At 35.2% G+C, this 27,374-nt stretch overlaps 1 protein-coding gene across 5 annotated transcripts in view; it reads right to left on the bottom strand.

The window, feature by feature from the left end:
- Positions 1 to 27,374, bottom strand: part of SOX6 (SRY (sex determining region Y)-box 6) — a 532,017-nt gene that overhangs the window by 202,684 nt on the left and 301,959 nt on the right. For all 5 annotated transcript variants that reach the window (XM_011999550.1, XM_011999552.1, XM_011999551.1 and 2 more), the window contains exons 5-6: positions 21,262 to 21,434; positions 18,359 to 18,427 (exon numbers count right to left, since the gene is read on the bottom strand). In XM_011999550.1, coding sequence (XP_011854940.1) covers positions 18,359 to 18,427; positions 21,262 to 21,434 — 242 coding nt within the window. The remainder of the gene's footprint in view (positions 1 to 18,358; positions 18,428 to 21,261; positions 21,435 to 27,374) is intronic.

The following is a 27,374-nucleotide window of genomic DNA, read 5'->3' as shown; positions in this document are numbered from 1 at the left end:
CACTAAATGAAGAATCCTAGGCCAGGCGCAGTAGCTCACGCCTGTAATCCCAGCACTTTGGGAGGCCAAGGCAGGCAGATCACTTGAGGTCAGGAGTTCAAGATCAGCCTGGCCAACATGGTGAAACCCTGTTTCTACTAAAAATACAAAAATTAGCCAGGCATGGTGGCCTCTGCCTGTAATCTCAGCTATTCAGGAGGCTGAGACCTGAGAATCGCTTGAACCTGGGAGGTGGAGGCTGCAGTGAGCGGAGATAGTGCCACTGCACTCCAGCCTGGGCAAGAGAGGAAGACTATGTCTCAAAAAACAAAAACAAAAACAAAAAACAAAAAAAATCCTAAAAGACTACACAGGATTTAAGGAGGTAATAATTGTAAAGGACTTATAAAAGTCCCTAGTATATAATAAGTACTCAATATTAGCCATGTATTTAAGCCCTTCTACGAAATACAAATTATTCACTAAGTTAGAGATAGAAATGAAGGACAATGAAACTAGTATAAATATATACAGTCCTATTTGCTCTTTCTAAGCATTTTAATTAAGATCAGAGTCAATCCAAAAAGGTAATTTAAGTGATTTTTTTTAAATGAACCAACTATGGACTGTTTATTTCATCCACATTACCAACTTTAATCAAGTAGGACTTTAACAGCTGATTCATCACCAAACATCTCTGAATTGGATAGACTTTAACTCAGTCAAAAGATCAAACCAACTCCTAATTTTCCAACATTCTATTTAATTCATAGCACTATTAACTAAATATTTTAGTACAATTTGTTTCATATGTGTACTTCTGCAATATTTGCTTCAATAAGTGATGAACATATAATGGAAGAAAAAATAACTTTGAATGTTTCCTTCTTTGTCCATTAAAATGATTTAAGATTTCAACTATTCAATTTAACAACATCCCCCATGTGCAAAGCATCAAACTAGGCATGTTGGGAATACAAAAATGACTATGACCTCAGACTTCAGGTAGGCTATGATCTTGTAGGAGGGACAAGACATGAATGAACAGCTAAAATACAATGCATGTAGTATGTGCTATTTAAAAGGCCCAAGGGACTGTGAAAGCTCAAAAGAGAAAGAGATAACCTTGACTGAGTCAGGGGAAAGCAGTGATGGTGATCAGTGAAGGCTTCATGGAACTAGGCCATAATGGAATTCTAGGCTTTAAAAAGAAAAAGATAAATGTGAGGAAAATGGGTATTCCAGGTAGAAACAACATTATGACAACTGACTTGGAGAAGGGAAAGTATGAGTCATGTTCTGAAAGTTATGCACAGACAAGTTTATTAACTAGTACAAAGTAAAGCTAGAAACAGCTTTACTGAAAGTAGGAACCATGTTATGGAGGGCCATGAACATTAGGCTAAAAACCCTGAACTTTGAAAACTACACATATATTGACACTCTCAAATGTACATTTTCAGTCCTTATCTCTCCTCTGAATTCCAGATGTGTATGTCTTACTGCCCACTCAACATCTTCAAACAGATCTCTAATAAGTATTTCAACAAAATAGTTCAACACTAAACTTTTGATATTCTCCCTCCAACTTCCAGACCCTCGCTCACTGCTGATATTTGTTCTTCTTACAGCTTTTCCAGTGAATGGCAGAATCTCAGTGAATGTCAACTCCATTTTTCTAGTTGCTTAGGTCAAAATCCTTGACTTTCCTCTCTCCTTTTCACTCTAAATCTCGTTGGCTTTGCTCTTACAATATATCTAGAATTGACTTCTCACTATTAACCTGGTCCAAGTTACCAACATTTTGCCTAAAATGCCTTCTCATGGTCTCTCTCCTTCTACCCTTCCACCCTTTAGTCTATTTGCAACACAGTAGCCAGAATAAGCCTGTCAAAACCCAATTCAGGGCACGCCATTTTTTCTAATGGTCTCCCATCCCATTTGAAGACCAAAGTCCTTACAACGATGTAAAAGATCATCTGTGTTCTCATTTCCTACTCTTTTCTCTTTTGTTCACTCACTAAAATTATCCCTACCCTGGCCAGCCATACTGGTCCCTGATGCTTCTGAGCTAAAATTAGCAAGCCCCCATCAGCCAGCATGCTCTGCTGTTTCCTCTGTCCTGGAAGGATCTTTCTCCAGATATCCATATGACTTGCTTCTTCCATTCCTGTGGGTCTCTTCTCAAGTATTACCTTCTCCCTTAAGTACACACCCACACACCCTATTTACAGTTGCAGTACCTCTTTCCCATTCCCCTTCCTCCTTCCCTGCTTTTTCTCCATAGCAGTTCTTGTAGTGTGCAGTAATTTTACTTATCTATTTAATGCCTGCCTCCTCACAATGGAATGTAAACTTAGCAGAGCAGGAATTTTTGTAGATTGCCATATCCTCAAAGACCAAAGGAGTATCAGAAACATAACAACTGCTTAATGAAAGTTTGTCAAATCAAAATAATAGTCAATAGGACACCATTGGAGATATCTGAACAGAGGAGAAACACAATAAGAAGTGTACGTTAGGAAGAATACTCTGGAATAGACATATAAAGTGGAAAGGGACAAACGAAACTGGAGAAGACAATTTAAGACTTTCAGCAGTTTTGGCATGACATAACACTAATCTAACATGATAAGAGGTATTTTGAGGTAAATTAGACTAGAATTGGCAATTCTATGATGCATAAGGGAAAAACAGGTATCAAATACGATTTGGAGTGATGATGTCATTTATAAGAACAGGAAGTATAAAAATAGAGGCAGGTTTATAAAGAAATGATATTGTTCATTTTGTATAACATCCTAAATAATAAAGGGAAAGCAAGCTTAACCTAATTAATTCATGTCATAAATAAGGGTCCTAGAATTTTTCGTGACTCTGATTTCTGAAGTCCCTACTGTTTCTCATATTCAGATGCACTTCAAATCTGGAACAAATATAGCTTAGACATTAATTTAAGTGGTTTGGCACATGTTATTTCTACTAAAATATACTTTCTTATGGGAACCACAGTATTTCTGGGTAGAAAGCAAGGATGCTAAGGAAAAGCACCTGGGAGGAAATGGCTTTTACTCTTTTCTTCTCCGAGTCACATAGTCACTATTTCACATTCTAAGTAAAAATACTACCCCATTTCCTTCAGTTAGGTCATCATGGCTGTACACAAGGCTCAGACACTTTCAGAAGTTATTTATACTCTAGTAGAAATAGGCATGCAGGTGGAAATTACGGGTTTTTTTGCTACAACTGCTAATAGCATATGAAAAATCTGATTCATTCACAAAGACCACTTTGATAATGAGATGTAATCAAGTTATCGGTCAGCTGTCCATCCTTACAAATAAAATCAACAATTTCTCCACCTTTTCTATCATGCCACACAGAGCTACCATGTACAGCAGAGTGTTGTTCGCATGAAATGATACCGTTGCCTGTCTGACTTTGTGCCAAACTTCCATATTTAAGGATTTCTTAATTTTCCTATACTAAAAATTCAGAAGGTATGCTTGTAATATTTGGGGAATTTTTAACAAATTTATTGTAGACACTCTACAATAATGTCATTTATTTTATTTCAGATCCATTTTTATTCTTAAAACATAGAAGTTTAGAGTTGGAAGAGATCTTCATTTATAGAAAATTCTTCTTTGTAAGCAATTCAAATAATTGGTACATCCTGCTTTAAAACCATACAAGATAGATGAATTAGAAGACAATTATTGTTCACATTTAAGTAGTCCTATCATTATAATATAATATGATATAAAAGTTGCAGTACAAATACATTCAAATGTTTATAGATCATTACCTGCTTAAAAAAAAAGTTACTAAGCTTGAAAGGAAAAGTACAGAAATTTAAATATCAGTAGTCAAAAATTAAGATAAATGGCTAATGATGATTATAATACAAGCTGAAAGGGAAAGTGATCAAGTTTACAAAGTCTTTTTTAAAAAATATGAGTGATGAAAGTAGAGAAATACCTGTAACCTCTTACATATGCCCCTTTAACAAGATGAATTTTCTTCTAGAAATTGAAACAGTCTAAGAGAATCATAGTCAAACACTCACAGAAAATGTTGAAATAAAAACTCCCTCCATATTTTAAACAATTGCTATCTAAAGAAAGGATTCACAGTGTTGCCAAGGATGCTGCTTAGTAAATAGTTTAAATTCCTTCCACTTGAGACAGAAAAGATCCAAAGTATATTAGTCTTTCCCCTCCCCGTCTAGTGAATTAATATTCCATGATATACACCACCATGAGGTGCTGATGGGGGCACCTCTTTTCAATGAACAGAGTTCAGTGAAATGGCTATTTCACAAATAATTAAAATATATCCTTGTAATTTTAATGTGTGTTTATGTAAAAAAAAGTGGTAGATTCATGTTAATAAACCTTGCTTAGGGAAAAAATAAAATAGTTGCTAAGCCATCGTGAGTAATTAGCCTTTTAGCATCCCCTTTCTTCAAGAATGCTTCCTCCTGTGTTGGTTCTTTTAAATAGCTCCAGTCCTGGCTCTCTTTGTTGGGCTTGGAAATTGTTCACATATGAGAGAAATTAAGCCCTCGTTTAACAGAGACACATGTCTGTCAAGACCAGAGGAACAAAGACTAGTCCCTGGGGCCTGTTCAGCTCCCAGAGGCTGTCACTCATTCTGTTAGCAGTGCTTACCCTTTACAGAATGTGTATAAAACCCAATAAATCATTTCATCTGCTGTGCTTAATACATGAGAGCTCTAACTACTTTTCAAAGTGTTTTCTCTTTCTTATACAACTTCACAGATACTTAGTCTAAAAAAAAAAAAACAAACAAACAAACAAAAAAAAACCACAAAGACCTCTATTGTTCATTTTTTTCAGAATGCAAGGACTTTTTTAGTCAAAAAGGTAATGAGAATGTCCCCAAACAGTCAGCATAAAAGAAAAAGCTTATCTTTTTAGATTTCTTGCCAGATATCTTTCCCACATTTTATGGTTAATAATTAGAATATTCATTTTGTAAAATGACGGTACATCTCCCAGTTGCTTTTAAACCTAGCTTTGGAAGCTAGCCCTGGCAAAACTGACATGGTTAAGGACCAGAATGGGACAAACTTGCTGTCCGCTTCAAATTCAACACATTTTTCCCCTTTGGAACACACAGGCACATGTTCTTTCAAGGTGGAGATTAAAACTACTGCCTAAGAGCTCCTTTAACTAGGCAAGTGAAATAGTCTTCTTAAAAGCCCAACTAAAATACCCTTTGTGCATTCTCATTTCCAAAGGAAAGATGGTGCTCTTTTGAAAAAAGACCACATTATCATTTATGTACAAATCAACCCTATACTGTCCCCTGCCTCATTTCCCACCTATTTCTCACCCTAGGGAAAAACATGGAGGCTATGGGAAAAGATTGAAGACCAGACTTTAAAAGCCCTCCAGTTTAGACCTACCCTTATCCAAAGTAGAGTAAGGAAGGGCTGTGGAAAAATGAGTATTTGTCCATAATTACTAAAATAAATACTTCATTTAAAAGTAAAATGCTTGTTTAACCTGATTGTGTTGCATGTAGAGCAAACTTACCAAGGAGTTACTCTAGCAAAGATCATCTTTCCACAGAAACACTGGGAGTTCCAGGGGTGACAGCTTCAAACCTCAAGATGCTGTGAACTCCCAAAATAATAAGAACCTGGTAGCACAAGAAACTTCACCCTGCTCAGCAGGGGGAGAAAAAGCAGATCTGGATTTGATAAGTAAAACCATATCTACCCAATGGTTTTATGGTAAAGCCCTGCAATTAATGGGGAACATAAACAGTCCAAGAAGCCAGCGTTGTAGTAGTTTCTCCACAATTGGCTTCATTCATATCTAGTTAGATATTAATCAGATGCATAACTGGCACAAATGCTCTGTACAAACACAGAACGGTACACGTGTCTGGTTATTAAAAAATGAAAGAGTATATCAGACTCTTTTACATTCATATTTTTGTATCCCAAATGATTTATCATTTTTTAAATAATATCTTTTTTTTAATTTTAAACCACAAATCACATCCTGCAGGCCTTAGCAAAGGCAGATGTCAGGATGTAGTAGTACAACAAAATAAATTAACCCTTGAAAAAATAAAACAAAGTTTATTTATAAAAAATGACATGAAGGTGAACTGTCTAATAAGAACATGGACTTGCTTAAATAAAACATTATATGGTTCTGTTTTAGATTCATCCCTAAAGCCCTGAAAGATATTAGAATTTTAGTGAGTAATTACCCTATTTACTGCAATCAAAATGGAAGGAAATCAGAAAACCGCATTAAGCTCTACCACACATCAGAAATGAAATTCTCTCATTTTTGAATCCTGCAACCCAATAAATTATAGTTGGAAAATGTATTGGGACTAGAATTTGAAACTTAACAAGTTAGAAATTAAGAAATGGCCAAAAGAAGACCCATATCAACATTATCCTTCAAGCAGGAGACCCCGTTCTAGAAAGCATACCGAGAGGTCTCCCTTCACAGCTGAAGTGTTTTCAGACTGTCTGAACCCAACCCCCACACTCAGCACCACCCCCACAGTTAGAGAAAGTTCTAGCCACTTAACACATCCCTTCTCAAATGAAAATGGAACACTTGGGGTGAAAACAAGAGAGACTAGGAAAAGGTGCTATGTGCTATATATGCCACTGACATAATACTTCAAAAGGATATGCAGTAATTTCCTGCAATTAATACCCTAGCAAAGCTATAAAGATTTGTTTCCAAAAATTATGATATTTCACTTGCAACACTAAAATTAAGTTTGTGTCACTCTTTCCATTATATAGCCCCAATGTCAGGAGTTTGTCATTGGCTGCAGAAATGTGTTTGCTGTAGCCCGAAAGCAGGCGTTTACAGGCCCTCTTCCTAAATGTATTTTTCTAAAAATCACCCATAGCCATTATTTCATGGGGCAAGCATTACGAGCTATCACAATATCCCACAAAGGAAACCTGAATTTGACCTCATCATTCCAGACCCTTCAATGGTTTGAAATGGAAACATCCTCCTAAGAGGACACATCCTATGCTATGGCCAAACTTAACGTTTGCCTTTGAGCTTCCTAAGCAAAAGTATCTACTGCTCTCCTTTTTCTAAGGGCCAGAGTCAATTCCTGTCATCTAGAATCAGAGGTCAGAGTTGCCAGGAACTTCAGTGATAATCCTGAACAATAATCCTCCTTCTAAATATACGGAAAGTGAAAAGGCAGAAAAGTCATTTGCTGGAGGACATGTAGTTGCTAGCAGAACAAAGACTAGGCAGGCATAGACATCCCGAGTTCAAGTCTAGACTACTTTCTGTCAACTAATCTAATCATCTTTCTGTAATTGTTCTAATACTATTTTGTCTCCAAGTTGGGGCTGCAGACTTTACATAAGAGGGAGAAGAACAAGTTCTGCTGAGAGTAGATCAGTTATCATCTCCATGCCTTCTTTTTTCCTGGGCTTGAAATTGTGGCCTTCCAGAGCCAAAGAGGACATATAAGTCTATGGAATTTATTGTGTTCGAGGAAAAGCTAGTTGGGACGATAAGAGTTAGAAACATGTATAGATATCAGTAAAACAGACTGAAAGCATTGGCAAGATCTATGCCTGCATACAAAAGTGAAGTTAGGCTCTTGAAGTTGGCATCCACATAACTGCTTTTCTGTTAAAGTTTTCAGATTTAGTTCTAATGTGGATTGTTAGGTCCACTGGTCCTTGAGAGGGCCCTCTCATGGACTCCATCTTAGAACTGGAGTATATCCTTGGACCTTCTAAGCTCCTGGGGGATTTCTTTTGGGAGGAAGGATTCAGACCATTATTGATTCCATAGAAGAAGTAATCTAAACTCTATGTTTTGGACCTTGGCCTCCCATATCAATGCAGTATCTTTCTTCTCAGTAAGACTGACAGTAGAGACCCAAATTTGTGATACACTCTACATATCAAGTGGTTAAGTATATGATGTTTAGGGCAAATGTTTTTGAATAGTAAAATTATTTTTACTAATTTTCTTGCTTTGGTTTTTTAGTTTAAAAAAAAACAACTACCAGAAAAGTTTGGTTTTTTTTTTTTTAAAGAAACTACTAGAAAAGAAAAACTACTAGAAAAAAATTTTTAGAAACCATTTGAAAAGAAAAATTACTAGAAAAGAAGTTTTAAAACTAAAAAACTAAAGCAAGAGAAGTAGTAAAAATAACTTTACTATTCAAAGACATTTTTTCTTTAGTTTCTTTCATTTCTAACATATATTGCTTTTGTATATTTAAAAAAAGTTGAAATTTTTAGATTATTTATTTATTTTATTTCATTATTGTTTTAGAGAGAGTCTCTCTCCATAGCCCAGGATGGAGTGCAGTGATCATAGCTCACTGCAACCTCAACCTCCTGGGCTCAAGAGATCCCCCTACCTCAGCCTCCAAAGTAGCTAGGACTACAGATGCATGCCACCACACCCAGTTAATTTTTAACCTTTTCTTTCTTTTTTTTTCTTGTGTGTGTGTGTGTGTCAGTGAGTGGAGAGTCAAAGTCTCACCTCTCAGACTAAAATGGCTTTGCTATTAGATCCATAGTGTTTGTGAAGTTAGAAAGATGGTAAATGAACCTTTCCAATTTATTTTATAGCTTTTTAAACACAGGTGAAGTTATGAAGCCACTCCAAAAAACTCAACTGCAGATATTTTAAGAGAAAAGTCTTCCACTGAAATATACATGTATCAAAAGTTAAAAGAGTCCAGACTACAACCTGTCTGAGGATGTACTCCACCCTTAATTCTAACTATGAATTCCTTAACTTTCATTGTTTGAGACTACAACTTTAACATTTTCTTAATGGATTGAGCAGTGGATAAAATTAATTCAGTTTCTTACAGGAGATATGACGCTTTTTGCATCATTTATTTGCTGTTATTTTGAACAAGTAAAAAATCCGTGACTCTAACATTAATAACTTTGAGTGGGAAGTTACTATATGTGAATTAAAAATGGTTATGTCAGTACATCCCTTCAGCATTTAAAAGACATTTCCCTGTGCTATATCAAGTGTCACATAGTATATCAATTTTTATTTCCCATCTCTCAAGTCTGGTATGCATACTGTTTAACTTCTTAAATTCTAAGTATAGACATAATTCACAAAAGCTAGGCAAATGCCTGACTTACAGGAGATGGCATATATAAGATTTATATGAACAACCTTATTTTCAACAAGGACTTTTGCATTTTGTGCAGCTACATCACATAACTTCAACTGTGTTTAAAAAGCTATAAAATAAATTGGAAAGGTTCATTTACCATCCTTCTAACTTCACAAGCACTATGGATCTAATAGCAAAGCCCATTTTAGTCTGAGAGGTGAGAATTTGACTCTGTTTTTTTGAAAATAAAATGTTAGCTCTGTTTTGTACAATCTCCAAGCTGCTCTAATACTTGGTCAACCATTTCTGAGTGCACGACAAACCTTACTCTCCATTCACTGACAATTGAAAAGCTCTCATTTGGCAGCCAGAGAAAACTGTTGCTCTTTTCCTCTGTATTATCATGGTGATAATAATTGATTATAGTGCACACACATTGATTATTCTATATTCACATCACTAATTTGTGGGTTCTAAATATGCATGTGTGTACAGATACAAATGTGTGTATATGTGCACATGTAGAATATGTACATGAAGGTTTCTCTATTAGAAACTCTGAAATTATTCCTATACCTAGTCATACAGGAACAAAAACAACAATGATAGTGGTATGTATTATGCATTAAGCAATTACTAGGGGTTTTATATAATTATCTCAAAACTACTGTAAGGTATTGTAATTATCTTTAGGAATTAGGAAATACAGGCTGAGAGACATTAAGTAACTTGTCTCACAGCTAGTAAGTAACAAAACAGGCCACAGAGCTAACAGGTAGTGGAATTGTTATTTAAACCCTAATTTATTTGTCTCCAATACCTGCGCTGGTTCCACAACATTTTTAAATTACATATATTCTGAAATAACACATCTTATGCTCTACATCTTTTGTTTGTATGTACAAATCTAGCTTAAAAGTGGATTCAGAGTCATACATTCCTCACATATGTCAGGATGTAAGAGTTTTTTCTATGTCATAAAGTTTTAAAAACACTTTTTAAAAATGGGTTGTTTGTGTTAAAGTTTATTCTGTTTAGAAAGTTAAAAGCCAAATGGCATCTGAGAATTTATTTTCTGACTTTTTTGTCTTATTTTGTAAGACCATGCTTCATGTTTTTCATACACCTTCTCCAAAAGACACAGACCTTGTGATATCTATACATTTTTAGCTTGCCAAAATCCTCATATACAAATAAAAATCAAATTGTTAGAAAAACTAATTAAATTTATTTAAATTGTTTAAACCATGGTCCATTAAAAGCTTTCTAGCTAGTAAGTAAAACAGCTGTGACCAAAATGAAAAGTATATTTTGACTCATCATGAGTTATTTAAGGTATACTCCAACCCTCAGGACAGACGGATGGACGGATGGGTGGAAGAACGGATGAATTGATGGATGGAGGATGGATGAATTGATTTTATATATATATATATATTTATATATATTGAATATATATATATTCAACCTAATCTAACCTAAAATCTAAACAATTTAATGTTAATCTTTAATCATTTAATCTTCATTACCCTGTAGAGAGCAGTATTTTTCTATTCTGATTACCCACTACAATCATCTATAAACTTTTCAATACTCTTCATGCTCAAACTCTATCCAAGACCAATTAAATAAAAATCTTTGGGATAGGCATCAGTATTTTTAACAAGATTCCAAGTGATTACAAGGGACAACCATGGTTAAGAACCATTAGCATGGAATGCTGTCACTCACTGCTCACATTCATCAGATGAAGAAGGTAGCTATAAAAAAAAGTTATTAATATTAAAGGTGTCTGACCCTCGGTATAGTGACACATCACATTAAAGCCCTCAGGAAGTAGTATAATTAACTAAGAGGTTCATACGTAAATACCAGAAGAGTCATCCAGCCATAAACACACCTCCCATTGCACTACAAAAAGATTCCAATTATATTCTTTTTATCTCTTGCCTTGTAGGTATAGACCCACAGCTGCAGTAGTTCTAAGGGTAGAAAGAGTCTAGTGACAAATTTTCTATTTTTTCTATTTAAGGATAAAGAGAATGTAATGAGATTTTAGATGTCAGGTATTATTAGCCACATTTTATAAACTAGGAAACTGAAGTGCAGTAAGATTTATTTAAGTCACAAAAAGGGCAAATGGAGAAAGGATCTGAAATACTGGAAACAGTGCTCCATCAGGCATCAAGAAACTTGGGTTCCCCTTGTAGTTCTGACAATATTTGCTTTTTAAGCTTGGACAAGCCTCTAGTCCATACCTCAGTTTCCTCATATAAACTAAAGGCTTTGGACTAAATTAAGCATACCCAAAGTTTTTACATATCATAGATCAGCAAAATTTCAAAGACAAGCCAAAGTGGAGACTTACGTATAGTTGGAAACTTTTTATTTTACCAAATAAAACTATTGAAAAACAAAGAAAGCACATACCACCTATTATCACCAATACTTCATAGAAAGGACATTTTAATTCCCAAAAAGGTGGAGAAACATAATCTCAGGGTTATTTTAAAGTATGGCTTATGATAAACTTACTATATTGTCTTCCACATGGATAGTTACCTATCCTCCCTCTATCCAGTGAATGAGAATCATGAGGACTTCCAGATGATGTTTTCGAGTTTAACATTCTGTGAAAGTGGTGGCAGGGTAAAGGGGGAATGTTTAATACAACTCTTGCTGTAGTACTCTTTCAAGGGTTTCCCAAAATTCCATCATTAGAGAACTATCTTCATAATTTTGCCATATCCAAATACCTAATTACTATTTGCTTACGGTTTTAATTTGACTTTTTCTTTTCATGTAAATACACTTATTTCAAAAGGAAACTTCATATTTTACTTCAGATAGAAAATTAAAATAACTTGCCATAAACAGAAGATAACCAGATAACCCTGTAAAGAAAAACATTAAATTTATTTAAATTCTAGCTGACTGCCATACTGCAGCCAAAGGCTCTGAGAATAAGATGATCTCTCTCTCTCTCTCTCTCTCTCTCTCTCTCTCCCCCCGCTCCCTTTCACTCTCTCTCTCTCTCAGATTTTAGTACATACTAGAAGAGTATTAAAGACTAACATTAAACTGAGCCCTCAATGTAATGAGAAGGATCAAGGGAAAAAAAATAGAAGAGAGACATTTTCCCTGGGAGACTGATTCAGTATTATGTAATGTCACTTGCTGGCCTCACCTGGAACATCTACCCCACTCTGCTGCACCTCCCTCTGCCTCTGAAGAGGTAAGGCACTCTCCCACTTTAATTCCAGAAAGAAGCAGAGACTTTGGATTCCCTGAATTTTCAGTATCACTGGTTTGGGAGAGAACTGGGGAGTACAGTGCAGTCTGAGACATAAGCACAGATAGAGAAGGGCGGGTTGTGTAGAGACTGAAGTAACTGAAGGATAGTGCAGAAAAAGCTTTGAGATTCACCTTCAGGTTTTGGTCTGCTGAATGAGATCTTTGCCATAAGGCCACATTTGGTAAAGCAGGTAAACTAGCTAATTGCATAGAGTAGTTCTTGGAATCTGGTCAGTTCTCTTATTTTTAGGTGCATTCCAACTATAACAAACAATCTAGCATGACTAATGTGGTAAAACTAAAGCGTAGTTTTAGTTCACAACAAGAATTTGTAATTTTTGCTGTTACAGCCCTTGCTAGTCATAATTATAGCAGCTTTACCTATTCTTTATAACCCAGAAACTTTATTATTAAAATGTTTCAAGAAGACTATAGAGCATCTATCATTACTTTTAAAGCTAATTAGATTACATAAAAGAAATAATTAGATTTGCATTTTTATCTTGGTTTTAAACATCCAAAGATCACAACAGCCTGCCTGTGGGCAATTAAAAACAGCATACAGCAGAGACATAGGGAGAGGAAAAAGGGTCTGTTTTTCCTGGCTAATTCATGATTGAAGATAGAATTACAACATATTTTAAGGGCTTGCTGAAGCTAGGGGCTAATCCTAGACTTCTAAGCTGTGTTTATACCCCTCATTTCTTTGCAAGGGAGTATCAGATGCACGTACAGTGCCGATAGAAGTATCAAATTACTTTCAATAGGTTTATTTAGTCCTTTTCAGAGAATGTTGGAAGGAGATCCATTACCTGATCAATAACATACAAAAACTGACTCTTTGCTAGAGCCAAAACAGGAGCACTGTAATTGCTTTTTGTTCATCAATGTTAAATACAAATAACAAAGAAATACAACCTAAGACAGAGGGACTATGTGGGATTGAAGTCAACTTCAGATTGTCCTCGGTTTTCCTGCTGGCTGCTCCAGCCATCTCCAAAAGACAATAAATGGAAGGTGCAGCTCTTAAAATTAGAGGTCAATTAGATACTTAACGATGAAGCATATCTTCAAATATATATCTATTATTATTATGCTAGCAAAAAATTAATTAACTAGGTCAAGCAGGCCATGAAGGCTAATGTACAAAGCAATTATTTCTAATCTTTACACAACTACTTCACATAAAAAGGTAGTCCTTTATTCTGCTCAGCAGATACCTGAAATGCCTGTAGTTAATCATATTGAAGGAAACAAAAGGCAAGGTCTATCTCCTTAAAAGGTGAGAGGACATCTCAAGTTATTCTGTTTAATTGCTTAAGGACAATCACTTCCTTGCTTATAATATTAGCATCTTTCTGGTTACCAAAAAGGAAAAAGGGATAACACACATCTAATGATGCTCTACCACGTGGCAAACATACAGACACATAAAATATATAAATAGCACACAGGAATATATTATAATCAAAATTAAAAACACTGTATATGAAAGATAATCATATAGGCTTAAGAACAGAGTAGAACTTCAGTGAAGCAATGAACACTTGGTTTGGGTAAAATAAAATAAACAATATGTATTTCAACATTTAAAATAAAAAGTTTTCAGATAAGACAAACAATGTTTGCAAAGATGCAGCAATGACATTTAGTTCAGTCCTTCTACAAATAAAGTTTGCATATGTTAAATGATGAGGGGAAGGCAATGAATATTGAACATTAATCATAAAGAAAACACAAACTAAAAATTTCAAGTCTCACAATTATACCCAAAAAAGACATATGTGTATGAATTGACTAAATCATTGGCCCTTGCCCAGAAAGCCAAATGCCTAAATAAAACCCCACCCAGCCAGTTAATTCTTAAGAGATCGTTGTTTAGTTAGCTATGTGAGTAGAGGTCATTGCCTATATAGCTCACAATACAAGTCACTTGAATAACTCTACAACTGGAGTCTGAAGAGACATGAATAATTGGATAATACTGTTCATCCCTGGAAAAGGAGGTTTCTCACAAAGGTATTTTAATGAACTGAATTCTTTTGCAAAGTTCTAGCTACAAAACTCCATCGTTAAACGTGTTCCAATTGATGTGCTGTAGAAACCAAAGAATGTGGTATATTGGATCCATAAAAAAATATCTTCTCCAGATTCAAAACCATGGCATGGTCAAATGAGGTTAGATGAATAAATATATGAAAAAAAATAAAGAAATGAGGATTTATAAAATATTTTCCGTTTTCCCTAGAATTGTCTTATATTTAGTCATTGATTAAAATACTGTAAACACGCTTTGATCTGTTTACAACTGTCAAATTAATTAAAAGTGAATTCTGTTTACCAGTTAGCATAACTCAGAAGTAAAATGCTTCAAAATATTAGCTAAGATACTACAGTTCAATGAGTGGGAGAGGGAGGATGAAATTACTGAAGCAGTTATCTTTCCTTTGAAATTACAGCCTATAAATCAACATTCCCAACTCCAAAGATCCATATTCCATGACCTATTAGTTTTGCTTTCCATAGACTTGGAAAAAATATGCTATTTCTGTCCTGGAAATATCAAAAATACCTATTTTTTTTCTGGGCTCCATATCAGGAGAATTACTTAACATGTGAAAAATGAGAGAAATCATCATTTTCCCCAAAGCACAGAGGGATCTGAATTTACAAAGCAAACATTCTCTGAAAAGACCTAATATTAAAGTGATATTTTAATAGTCATTTATAATTATTATCCTGATTTATTAAACTATAAAAATGGACTCATCAAAACTGTAAAAACAGTTCACAAAATCATTCACCACACTTTTTCAACATGGCTTACATGGCTTTAGAAGAATCTATTTAAAAGTTAGAATTTACAAAGGCAAAATAATGTTAAAAAATATATTCAAGGAACAAATATAAATAAAATTGTTCTTAACTGCATATATAAGTCCTGAATAATTGCAAATAAAATAAACATGGGAACTTTTACAATACTATCTTAATCATGCCTTTTCCTATTTCCAATGAAAATTCCTATTTTTCAATTTGTGGAAACCATTCAGGTTTTCATTTGTTTCCATTATAATAGACCCAGATGTGTCTGTGTGGGTTGTTACAAGAGGTTAGGCACTCTTCCCTTTGCTTCTATTAAAGCTTGCAAATTGTGTGTGTGTGTGGAGGGGGGGAACAGTACTATTTCAGAAGTCAGCATTCTGAACAAGAGGAATGATATTGAATGCAACCACCTCATACTCATGAACCATAGCCAATTGCCATGATTTAATCTTGCTGATCATGTAAGCTAATAGGTTCTAGGACTCAAGATATAAAAAGAAAAAAGTGTCAAACTTGCTCAAATTGTCTCTGTATTCATCATTTGCTTTTGAACAAGAAGTTAGGTTTTATTTTTAATATCTTTAATAATCCTTAATTCATCTTTAATAACATTGTTTTATCCTTTGTTCTGTTTCGGGTTCAAATGGGAAAGTGTTTCTTTTTTTGATAGAAAAAAATGTTTGAAGCATCCCTTCAGTCTCATATTTTGCTAAAAAAGCATTTAAAATTAGTCCAACAATAATCTCTCTCCTAAATTTGATCAAATTTCAAAAGCCATATTTGAAAATATAGTATAATTCTCCTTCCAAAAAAAAAAAAAAAAGAAAGTCTGAATCTCAAATACCCATTTTGTAAGTGTCAGAGATGAATACATTTTGTGTAAGGAGTATGTCTTTTTCACAATTTGAAAAATGCTTTGAATGGTCTCATATGTAGAAGGTAAATACTGACAAGATATGCCATGAAGCAATAGCTCTGGATAGAATGAACTATAAATACAGGTCTTATTGCTTTCTCTTATTTTTTTAAAAATTTGAATTCTTATTACAAAGAATCGTATATTTCTAAAGTGAATGTAACTCTGACATTGACTATCTTTATTTTACAATTTATACTGCTAAGTTCAAGTGCTGATTAGCTGAAATTTAAAAAATTAAACAAGAAATATCCACAAATTTTAAAAGCAATCAAACTTCTATTAGAAAACTTGAAAAAAGTTACTCCTATCTTTTCAAATTGGTGTTTCCAAATGTTCATTCCAATGAATATTTTAAGATCATGTTCTACAGTTTTCTGAAAAATATGTAGTCAGTTTATAACTATACAATCATATATAAACAATATATACTAAAAATATTTCATAAAAATATTCTGAACTGATTTGGTTCCTATTCACCTGAAGTTCTCAGTGCCACAGGAAAACATCAGTGAAGACAACCAGTCACTATCAACAGCACTGGACTAAGAAGTAAAATATATTAGAAAAGAATAAACAAGTAAGTTATAAAGCAGTAGTAAAAACAAGAATTAACTGATATAGGAACACCTCAGAGAATTTTCTCCATTCCTGCTTTACAAACAGGAGAAACAGAGAGACCTAAACAATCATATTGTTCAACACCTACTGAGTTCTTACAGAGGGATCTACAGAAAAATGTAGGAAGCTACAGGCTAAAAATCTTGACCTGAGCAGTAGGAGCTACACTGAAAATTCTAATAAGGCCAGAACAAGGGAACACCTGGACAGTTATTTAATTAAGGATCTCAGCATGAGTCATAAAAGGGATATCAGAATGAGAAATTATTCCAAGATTGAATTGTAAAGGTTGACTGTCAAGAATGCCAAAGACATTCCAACTCATCTATATCTGGACTTTTTTATTTTGCAACATGTATACTTGCATATGAAACATTGAATAGGACAAAAAACAACAAAAAAGTTGGCTAAGACCTCCTACTGAAAATAACTGGACAAAATGCCAATTAGGTAAAGGGACTGCTTCAGATACCAAATTAGTACTGTAAGTGTAGTAACTACCTGGAACACCAAGTGTGATTAACAAAATGAAGCAAGGATCAAAGGTAAAATCATTGTTATTCGTCAATGAGGTAGAATATTGCAGTAAACTATGACTTCATGCTACTGATATTTTAAAAGAAATACAGGAGAGCATGATATTAACCTCGAGAAAAGTAATAATATAATTCAGAATACTCTGGCCCAGTTAGTTTGAATCATAGATCCCAGCAGTTTCTCCAATAACGAAGGGAAACAAGAGTTTATAGTAGGATAGGGATAACTGTGATCAGTGTTTCTGAGGATTAATCACTAGACAGCCAATTCCTTATTTTAGGGCTTTCTAGAAGTCACACACCTATATTCCTATTTGGAAATGGAGACCATTTTCCTTGCCTATCTCAAATAGCTGTTTGTTGAGTTAACCATCAAGTATCTAAAAGAATGACAGAAATCAGACCATCACCTTTCCTCCCCAGACCATTATAATTATGATCTATATATTTTTACATTGCCATAAGAAAAAGGGATTTTCTACATTGTGTTGTAATTATTCAGGAACAAGTTTTTCTTCCTTTTTAGACTGTAAGCTCCTTGAAGACAAACTATCACTCATTAATCTCTCTCTAAGGGCATCTAGAAGGAATACAGTTAATATTTGTTAAGGAACAAATTATTAACAGCCTTTTTCCAGATTTTTCTCATAATTGATCCAATTAGTCCTAACAAGTAAATTAAAAGTAAGCTTCTCTCTACAGTACTATTACATGGTAAAATACAAAACAGAAAGTGGTCAGTGGAGGTAAAAATACCATCTGTACGCTACCTGGGAAACCATTAGGTTCCCACTAGGTAGTGTTAGACAAATGGCAAAAAGAAAACAGATAAGGGTTATTTTGCTTACATATCACATCAGAGAAGAATGCTTAGGCCACCACCTAGTCCATATTTCTTACATTCACTTACAGAATTGTGTACAACATCCTCGAAAACAGTCCTGTTGGTGCTGTTTACAAGACGGGTACATCTGCAGAGTTTTAAATTCCATTTTCAAGGAGGAAAGTATCTAAGTATAATCAGACGAGAGTAATAAAATACACTGACCTGGATCTGTTGCTGCAGGAGATTAATTTTGTGCTGCTGTTGCAGAAGTTGCTGCTGTTGTCTCGCAATCTATCAGAAATAAAGTTTCATTAAGTTAAAATGAAATGCTTACACCTCTGCCATTACCTCGGGTATTTCTCCTGGCATTACAACAATGTTTTACTGCACCTCTATGTGAAAGAGTTCCTATAAAATGAAAGAGGCCAAATCAGAAAGATGGATGAAAGGAAAAATTTTTAAACAAGTGCCATCTCTCCGCTTTATCTGTAGGAAAACTACCCCTTTAATTACATTTGTGAGCTATTCACCTATATCTGCACTGGTCAGCTGGAAATCATGGGATTTTAGAAATCGAATCCTTGTAGAATAGAGATAGAAAATCTCTGGCTACATTTTTCTAAATGGCTTAATTTGAATGTAAAAAGTAAAATCTGTAAGCAAAGACACGAAAAATCTTTCTGTTACTGTTTAATATGGTCTATGTTGGCAAAACCTTTCCTGATACAAAGATTTTTCAGAACTGATACATTTACAAATATTTTTAAAGGAGTGCCAAAGAACACAGCAAAAAGGAAAAAATCTTTAGCTTTTTTTGGTGATGCTGTCTGTGATGTATAAAATATTTTTAAAAACAAATTAAGCTGTAATTTAACATTTATCCATTTATCCTTTTGAGGACAATGTGTTTATTTTACAGTACAGGATCCATATACAAATTTTATATTTCCTTGTTTCATCCAACAATCAAATTGAACATCTAAACACATTACCTGGTCTATAAAAAGAAATGTTAACCATTTAATGCAAGCCCTACTGATGACTGTCTCTGGCCCTCAGGAAGTCAAACAGCTTCCTTAAGATAATGGTGTTTACTATGAAGTATGAGTCAGGCATCAGGCCGCTATTCACTTAAAAGCTGAGCTGCTACAGCTTGAAGTCCAGAGAGTGATCCTTAGTGAGAACACACTCACTGCCAACCTAGGAAGCCAGAGAGAAAAGCAGCCAGAGAGCACACAGAAGGACTTTGTTTAGTACTGCCTTTTTGTCAAGAGTGTCTTTTCTTCCTATTTCTTCCTACTTCCAAAAGTCAGTATTCTAGAATGGGTTATGTTGGGAGTGAAAATGAGTGTAAATCAGTTCCAAGCTATATACTTCCCAAGCCTTTTTGATGTTCTAGCCTATGCAGGGGGTAGTGCCCAAATTATATCTCATTCAGCACAAGATGGCAATGTAGCAGTCTGCTTCTAAATGTTGCTTTATGATTTCGATGACAACTGGTTCCTACTGGAAGCCATGATAAAGCCGCCCCTAATGTAGACTACAGTGTGAGAAATGAGACTACTCCTTGCCAGAGCTTTATGCTTAAAATGGAAATCGTATTTAATCAGGTTGGGATGGCCCACTCTGCTTGTGGATATTCAAATCAGAAATGTACAACTCACTCTGCAGCTCTAGGTATAGACGCTGGATCCTCTGAATATTTATTTCCTCTTAGCAAACCAGTGAAATGCCACTAGGCATCTAATATTGATGGTCCCTCCTAAATGATAAAGTGCTGCATAGAAATGCATCCAAAACACCATAGTGCAATTACTATCATCCACTCTAGACGTATGGGTTTGACACAGTGAAGTATGGTACATAAGCACCATGTGGCTCAAATTCTGAATTTTATTTGCCAATCGGTTGAGCTACATGCTCGCTTCATTGAGCATGACAACCTAGTTTTAAGTGTCATTTAATTTTCATTTTGAAATATAATTACAAAGTGTTCACTGTAAGATATCACTCGTCTGCAAATGTGTCAAGATTAATTTGTGCTAGCTTATTCACAAGTGTCAATAGTTAATTACTGTGTCATCTCTGGATGGCTAAATGACATTCTAACTTCTGATTTTTTACAGTGTTCCTTTATGTTATTTTCCATTAGGGGCTGAGTCCATATTCCTACATGTGGGCAAATATTCAAGCATATAAAATACCAGACATCACAACTCATTAAAATCAACAGAGCATATATTGCTCATATACTCCTATAAAATACATTTAACTGAAAAGATAATTCCAGTAATAATGTCAGATTCCTAAAAACTGCACATTAATTTGGATCTGTCTGATCTAAAGCATCAGGGACTACTCTATAGGATCATTGTTAGATTAATGTAGTCTCAAGAGACAAGAAAAAACATTTGGGAAAGTGATTTATTTTTAAAAGATATACATTTAAACTTTGCTTTTTTTTTTCTTCATTCTCACTTCTAAGTCAATCAAGTCAAATACTTTTAGGAACCATGTACTAATTTGTATTCAATGACTTACCTATGCTATAGATAGTGACCATGTGATGTATCATCCAAACCAAGGAAACTTTCACAAGTTAAAGGAGGCAGGGTATTTTTACTCTAGAAAACAGGCACTATACTCGGGCTATCTGGGGAAATCTGAAATGTATGGTCACCTCTTTGGACTTTAAACCTGTAGAAAATCATTGGACCAATGACCTAAAAGATTCCCAAAGTTTTTCTGGAACAGAACCCCCTTTTTCTGGATAAGGAAAATAAGACCCAGAGAAAAGTCACTTACTCATAGTGAAGCTACAGAGGGATTATATGTGATGTCTGTATGAATAAGCATCCCCAACTCATTAGTCAAATCCAAACCTGAAACAATGTATCATTTTAGTTATGCCCAGTTGCTATGATGCCTTTTTTTGTACACATATTCCCTCAATATTCTTGAAGACCCTAGATTTCCAGAAGGCTTTTTTTTTCCCATCTTTTCTTATTTTTTATTTTTATTTTTTAGGAAAGCTTACAACAAATAAGCCAATCAATGTGATGATTACTCTCTGAGCCTGGCACATTCCACATCTCCAGTGCGTCAGCGCCTTTTGCAGGGCTCACCTGTTCTTGCTGCTGGCGAGCAAGGTCCATTTGCTGCCGTTGTTTCTCAATTTGTGAGGCTGCCAGTTTTTTCTGTTCATCATGCGCTGCCAGAAGCTGCTCCCGTAAACTGATCAGCTGGGTAATCATGGTGGAGAGCTGCCGTTCTTTTTCTGCCAGGCTCTCAGGTGTACCTAAGATGGAAGCAAGAAGAGATCTCGCAAGCTTGAAAAATACCTGGACGAATAAGGGAAAGGAGGGCAGAATTTAGAAAGGGACTATCCTAAGACATTTAAAGATCTGCGGCAATGACTGGAGGCCACTGAGGGTGCAGGAACACCAGAGAGTAATTATAGCAGTGGAATGAATGCTGGGGTTCCTCACTGTTCCTGCCAAGAAAAAAGGTTTGTCCCTAGTAAAATTCTCATTCACTCTCCCCTCTTGCTCTAAAAAAAAGAAGCAGACTTATCCGCATTCTCTCCTTTTTGCCCCCAATCTATCTGATCAAGCTAGGAAATCCATGGTATTTAACACAAAAGATCAGAAACTATAGATTATAATATTCTATAATCACCTCTAAGCTTAGTGACTAACAGTATCTAAGACATAGTACATGCTTAATAAAAGTTACTTGAGGAAGTTTCTGATCCTTGCCCTCACAAAATTTTCTATTGTATAAACATCTGTCACTGAAGTTTAGAAGTTAGGAGTCAATCTCCTGGCCACAGAGAAAATTCTACAGAGAGAATTAAAACTGCCTCAGGTGAGACAAAATTGAATGTGATTATTATTTTTTTTTTCCTGAGAAAGGATCAAGCTAAAATTCCCAAGTTCATCTGTAAAGGCAACAGTGTTGCTTGGGGGGGCTCTATCACCCCTTTGTCATTTATCATTTTTCAAAGAGAAAAAAACACATTCAAGGTTGAAAAGGTTATGCATAAGGATATGCTGTTTAATGAATATGATGTCGCTGAACACTTATGGTATGCACTAATGGTGCTGAACAGTCTTTTTATGGGCAAATTGCACAGCTCTCCTAAGTAAAGGGTACAGAATCCTTTTGTGAATCAAAATTAGAGCATTTTACCGCAGCATAAGATAAGAATTTCAACCCACTGTATCTGAGCCACACAGATTTCATTATGAAGAAATGATCTGTGATTTGAAAGCTTTTCAGAAAAATGCCACCAGCTGTCAAAGGGGACAAAGATTGCCAATTTTTGTGTGTGCAGGAGAGACTTCCAACCTCCTTATGAAACTCCCTCATTCCTACTAAGAAAGCACCATTACGATCTGAGAAAATATTTTAATTATGAGCGGCCTTATTTTTAAAGTAGCCCAAAGGAGAAAGAGAAACTTCAGAGGATGCAGGCTAGCACTTGTTAGTATATGATTTCTGAAAGGTAGAACTGATGTCAACAGAGAAGCCACCACATTTAGGACTATCTTGGGATTCTTAATATCAACTTGGGTCCAAAAAAAAAAAAAAAAAAGAGCTGTCAGTATCTCTTATATCCTCAGATTTACTGAGCTGAACGATGGCCTAAAATCAAAATTAAAGGAAAAATAAAGTTGTTAGAAAGTGTATTCCACTGATAAGGAAACAAATACTGTATCAAGGCTAGTGGCCAGCTACTCTTTCTAGATCCTGGAATTTATTAAAAGAAAATGGGTTTTTACTTCAGCCATGGGAATTTCATCTTGGTAAAAGGAAGAATTTATTGATCTAGAACTTCCAAAATACAAAAGTAGATTCCCAAAAAGAATCATAAGATCCGTAAGATTTCTTGAAAAGGACAAAAAGTTCTACTAATGTTTTCATTAATATATTCAGGAATGAGAAAATACAACACAAGAATGAGATTTTTAAAATTTACATATTGAATAAATTTTTAATTCAATAAATATTTTCTGAATTGCAACTATGTGTTAGGTACTATATCAAGAACTAAGGACAGCATGGCAAGTAAAAGCAGACACAGTCCCTATTCTTAGGTAGTTTGTAGTTGAAAATTTGAAGAGACAGGCCGGGCATGGTGGCTCATGTCTGTCATCCTAGCACTTTGGGAGGCCGAGGCGGGTGGATCGCCTGAGGTCAGGAGTTCAACACTAGCCTGACCAATATGGTGAAACCCCATCTCTACTAAAAATACAAAATTTAGCTGGGCATAGTGGCGGGTACCTGTAGTCCCAGCTACTTGGGAGGCTGAGGCAGGAGAATCGCTTGAACCTGGGAAGCAGAGGTTGCAGTGAGCTGAGGCCACGCCACTGCACTCCAGTCTGGGTGACAGAGTAAGACTCCATCTCAAAAAAAAAAAAAAAATGTAATCAAACATGTAAATGTAAACTACAACTACATAGGAATTTCAAATAAGACAAATGTTCTGTGGGAGTTTAACCAAATTTGGGTGCCCAAGTTCAGGGAAAGTAATCTGAAAAAGCAACAAATTTACAGAAGGATAAGTAGGAGTTAATTAGACAAAGAGTTGGAGCATGGTTTGAAGGAGCTTTCCAGAAAACATTAAATTGCAATGACAAAGAAACTACAACTGAAGAAACGGTTGCAAGAGGGTGGTTGGTGGTCAAGGAGCTTATCCAAAGGAGAAAACACTATAGGCAAAGGCCGTGTGTGTGTGTGTGTGTATACATATATATTGGGGGTGGGGAGCAGTTTGGTGTGTTCCAGAAATTGAAAGTAGTGAAACTTGAGCAAGGAAAATAAACAGGAATAGAGCATTAGATTAGGCTGGAGAGCTAGTAAGAGGGCAAACCATTAGCACCTTATAGACCATGTGTGATGATCTACATATTTATTCTAAGAATGATTCCTAATCACTAAAGTATTTTAAGAAATGAATGATATGGTCATTTTGGTTGCAGTGTGGTGAATAGATTGGAAAGATATGAGATAAATGGGATGTATATACATTTTATTATCTATATTTTGTGCAATATTCTAACATACATGTAATTTTACTGTAATACCTGTCTATATGCTATAACTTGAGAAGTTTATTGGATATAGTGATAGTTACTGTACTATAATTTTTTGTTACTAAAGAAGAGCTTACACAGGAAATCTTGGGCAAGGACCAATACAAGAGTTGGATCTAGTATTTAGATTCCCCAATAAAAACTGGAAAAGTTTCTCTGCTTCCATCTTAAACAATCTTTCAACCATCTTCAACTTATTCCCCTTTCTCCTCTGCATAGCCACAGAGAGGCTAAAGATAAAATGTAAATGACTTCTTAGCCTCTTCTGTTCACAGTGAAACCAAAAGATTTATAAATGCATTGGTGCTTCCAGGGTTAATAGATACATATAAGTATACCTGAATTTATGGAATAACACCATTTAGCTGAATCCAATTGTAAACAGTCAGCAGCATCTAAATTTTTTCTTTGGACTTAAAAGATACACCTTTAAGAAGAAAATGCAGAAAGCAGTATTTTTAAAATGAAAATTTAAACACTCATATAAGGCTGTCACTATTTTTTCCTTAAACTAGAGGAGTACATACAGTCAACTCCCACTATCTATAGGTTGCACATCCGCCGATTCAACCAACCACAGACTCAGCCAACCTCAAGTTGAAAATATTTTTAAAAACAATAACAACACAATAAAAAATAATACAAATAAAACAATATAATATAACAACTATTCACACAGTATTTACGTTGTATTATGTGTTATAAGTTATCTAGAGATGATATGAAGTATGTGAAAGAATATGCATGGGTTATATGCAAATTCCAGGCCAACTTACATAAGGAACTTGAACATCCTCAGATTTTTTAATGTATATATTTTGAATAGTGGCATTAAAAATGAAGTTGGAGTGAAACATAGTCGTGTGACAAATCTGAAATTCCCCCTGTATTGGGGATCATATATATAGCCAAGTAGCCCTTGAGGCTCAAATTAGGGAAAAAACAATTTACACCATACAATAGCTTATATTCAAAATGTGCAGATTAATTTGTGTGTGTGCGTGGAGGTGGGAGGGGGATGCATTTATCTGTTCTGTACCCACTGTATTTTTCCGGCTATAATGGGTTAAAGCCAAGCATTTAAGACCTATGATGCTGGATTTTTCTGTTTTAATTAACAGCATGTGTTTATGCCACTGTAATAAAAATAACATCAAGTCTAAATCACATTGACCATCCAACCTGTGAATACAAGTTTTTTTATCTTAAAAAAATTAAATATGAAACTTTGCCATGGCAAAGGAACTACAACTGTCAGAGTTGCTGAAAGAACAGATAATTATGGGACATAAAGGGGCAACCAAAATATAGTCAAGTTTTGTTAAAGATGGCAAAAGACCTTAGAATGTTCTTATGCATTAACTCTATATAGAAAATAGTATATTGGCCAGGTGCAGAGACTCATGTCTGTAATCCCAACACTTTGAGAGGCTGAGGTGGGGGATTGCTTGAAGCCCAGAGTTTGAGACCTACTTGGGCAACATAGTAAGAACCTGTCTCTTCAAAATTTTTTTGTAAAAATAAGCTGAGCATAGTAGCACACACCTGTAGTCCCAGCTACACAGGAGACTGAGGCAGGAGGATTACTCGAGCTCAGGAGTTCAAGACTGCCGTGAGCCATGATTGTGCCACTGCACACCAGCCTGGGTGGAAGAGACTATCTCTCAAAAAGAAAGAAGAGAAAAATCAAGTCCTAAATCATGTTTGGAGGTTTGATAAAATCAACTTGGAAAAAAAGTAAACCAACTTCTGATGATCTGCCCAGGCCAGCAGAGGTCATCAGGAGCTACCTAACATCATCTGTTTCATGTCCTTCAAGCTATCTTAAAATGATTCTCTAAAAAGCACTGTCAGAAAATAGTCTTCTGCCTCCCACATAAAAACAGAGGTAGTTTCATAAACCACAAAAAGGGAGCCAGCAAAAGCACTTCTGTACACAACTTCTCTACAAGTCAGCATGCCTGCTTTTATCCAATATCACACACAGTGTGCGCCTGACACTCTACTATAAACCATATCTATTCTCCAACTCCAAAGACAGTGCAGCAGGGTTTTTTTTTTTTTCTTTTTCTTTTCTTTCTTTCTTTTTTTTTTTTTTCGTTCCATAGGGTCGTCTTTATACCCAAACCACATCTGTCTTGAGTTTCTCTCAGATTAGTCAGGTGGATCAGTGCTCCCCAGGGCCTGCTCCAGCTGAAGTATTTTAATTTGACTAAACACCTGATTTATTTTATCTCTCCGATGAGAAAGGCAGTTTGTCTTAATAGAGCCTGTCAGCCCACAGCCCCATTCACAGCAATTTACAGGCAGCCAGGGACGCTGGAAGAGAAGAGTGCCGTGATTCTGTATTTTATCCTCCTCCAGAAAGCACCTAAAAGCAGCTATTCACTGCTACTGCATGTGGCATTTTAGAACTGAATTAGCTTTTTATTCAAGTAACTACACTTGTTGTGAATAGCTTATCTGTAAAATTGCTACATTCACTACTGATTTTATTAACCTTTGGCTCTATCACAAAATGGTCTTCAGTTAGGAAAGACCTTTAAAATTGACACATTTTTTTTTTCTTAGGGGCCTTTATTCCAGTGACTTCAGATTTACTGAATTTGATCCATTGAATTCTTTACCAGTTGTACTTAAAATTTTGAGTCTCAATAGGAAGTCAATAGTGCATAAATAAGGAAACACTTTTCAAAATATAAATATGATGGCAATTTCCCCCATCAAAAGTTTTCAAATACCATCTTTCATTATAACAGTTTCAAAATCAGCCCTCTAGCCTTTTTTGGTCACAATCTGAAGAACTTGAAAAAAATAAGTGAATTACTATTTTTCTTAACTTTACAAACTACTACTACCTGTCCCCAGGCCCAAAGCCACAGAGAAGATTCAAAACCTCAAAACGATGAGAATTTAGGTAAAATAAGATAAATAAGACAATTCTCTTATTGATGTAGCATGAAAAATAGAAATAAAAAATCAAGTTTAAAATTTATTTAAAAGCCTTTTTTTACATCAGTTCACAAAAGTTAGCACCACAGTCTGCTAATTTTGCCCTTATGATATATATGTAATCAAAATCAGTGGTGCTAGAAATAAGACTGGTCATTGGGAAGTCACTGAAGACCAGATTCGGATTA

Source organism: Mandrillus leucophaeus, unplaced genomic scaffold, assembly GCF_000951045.1.
Source record: "Mandrillus leucophaeus isolate KB7577 unplaced genomic scaffold, Mleu.le_1.0 Scaffold599, whole genome shotgun sequence".
NCBI lineage: Eukaryota > Metazoa > Chordata > Mammalia > Primates > Cercopithecidae > Mandrillus > Mandrillus leucophaeus.
Note: the sequence above shows the minus strand (reverse complement) of the source record. Positions and strands in the feature narration are given on the sequence as shown.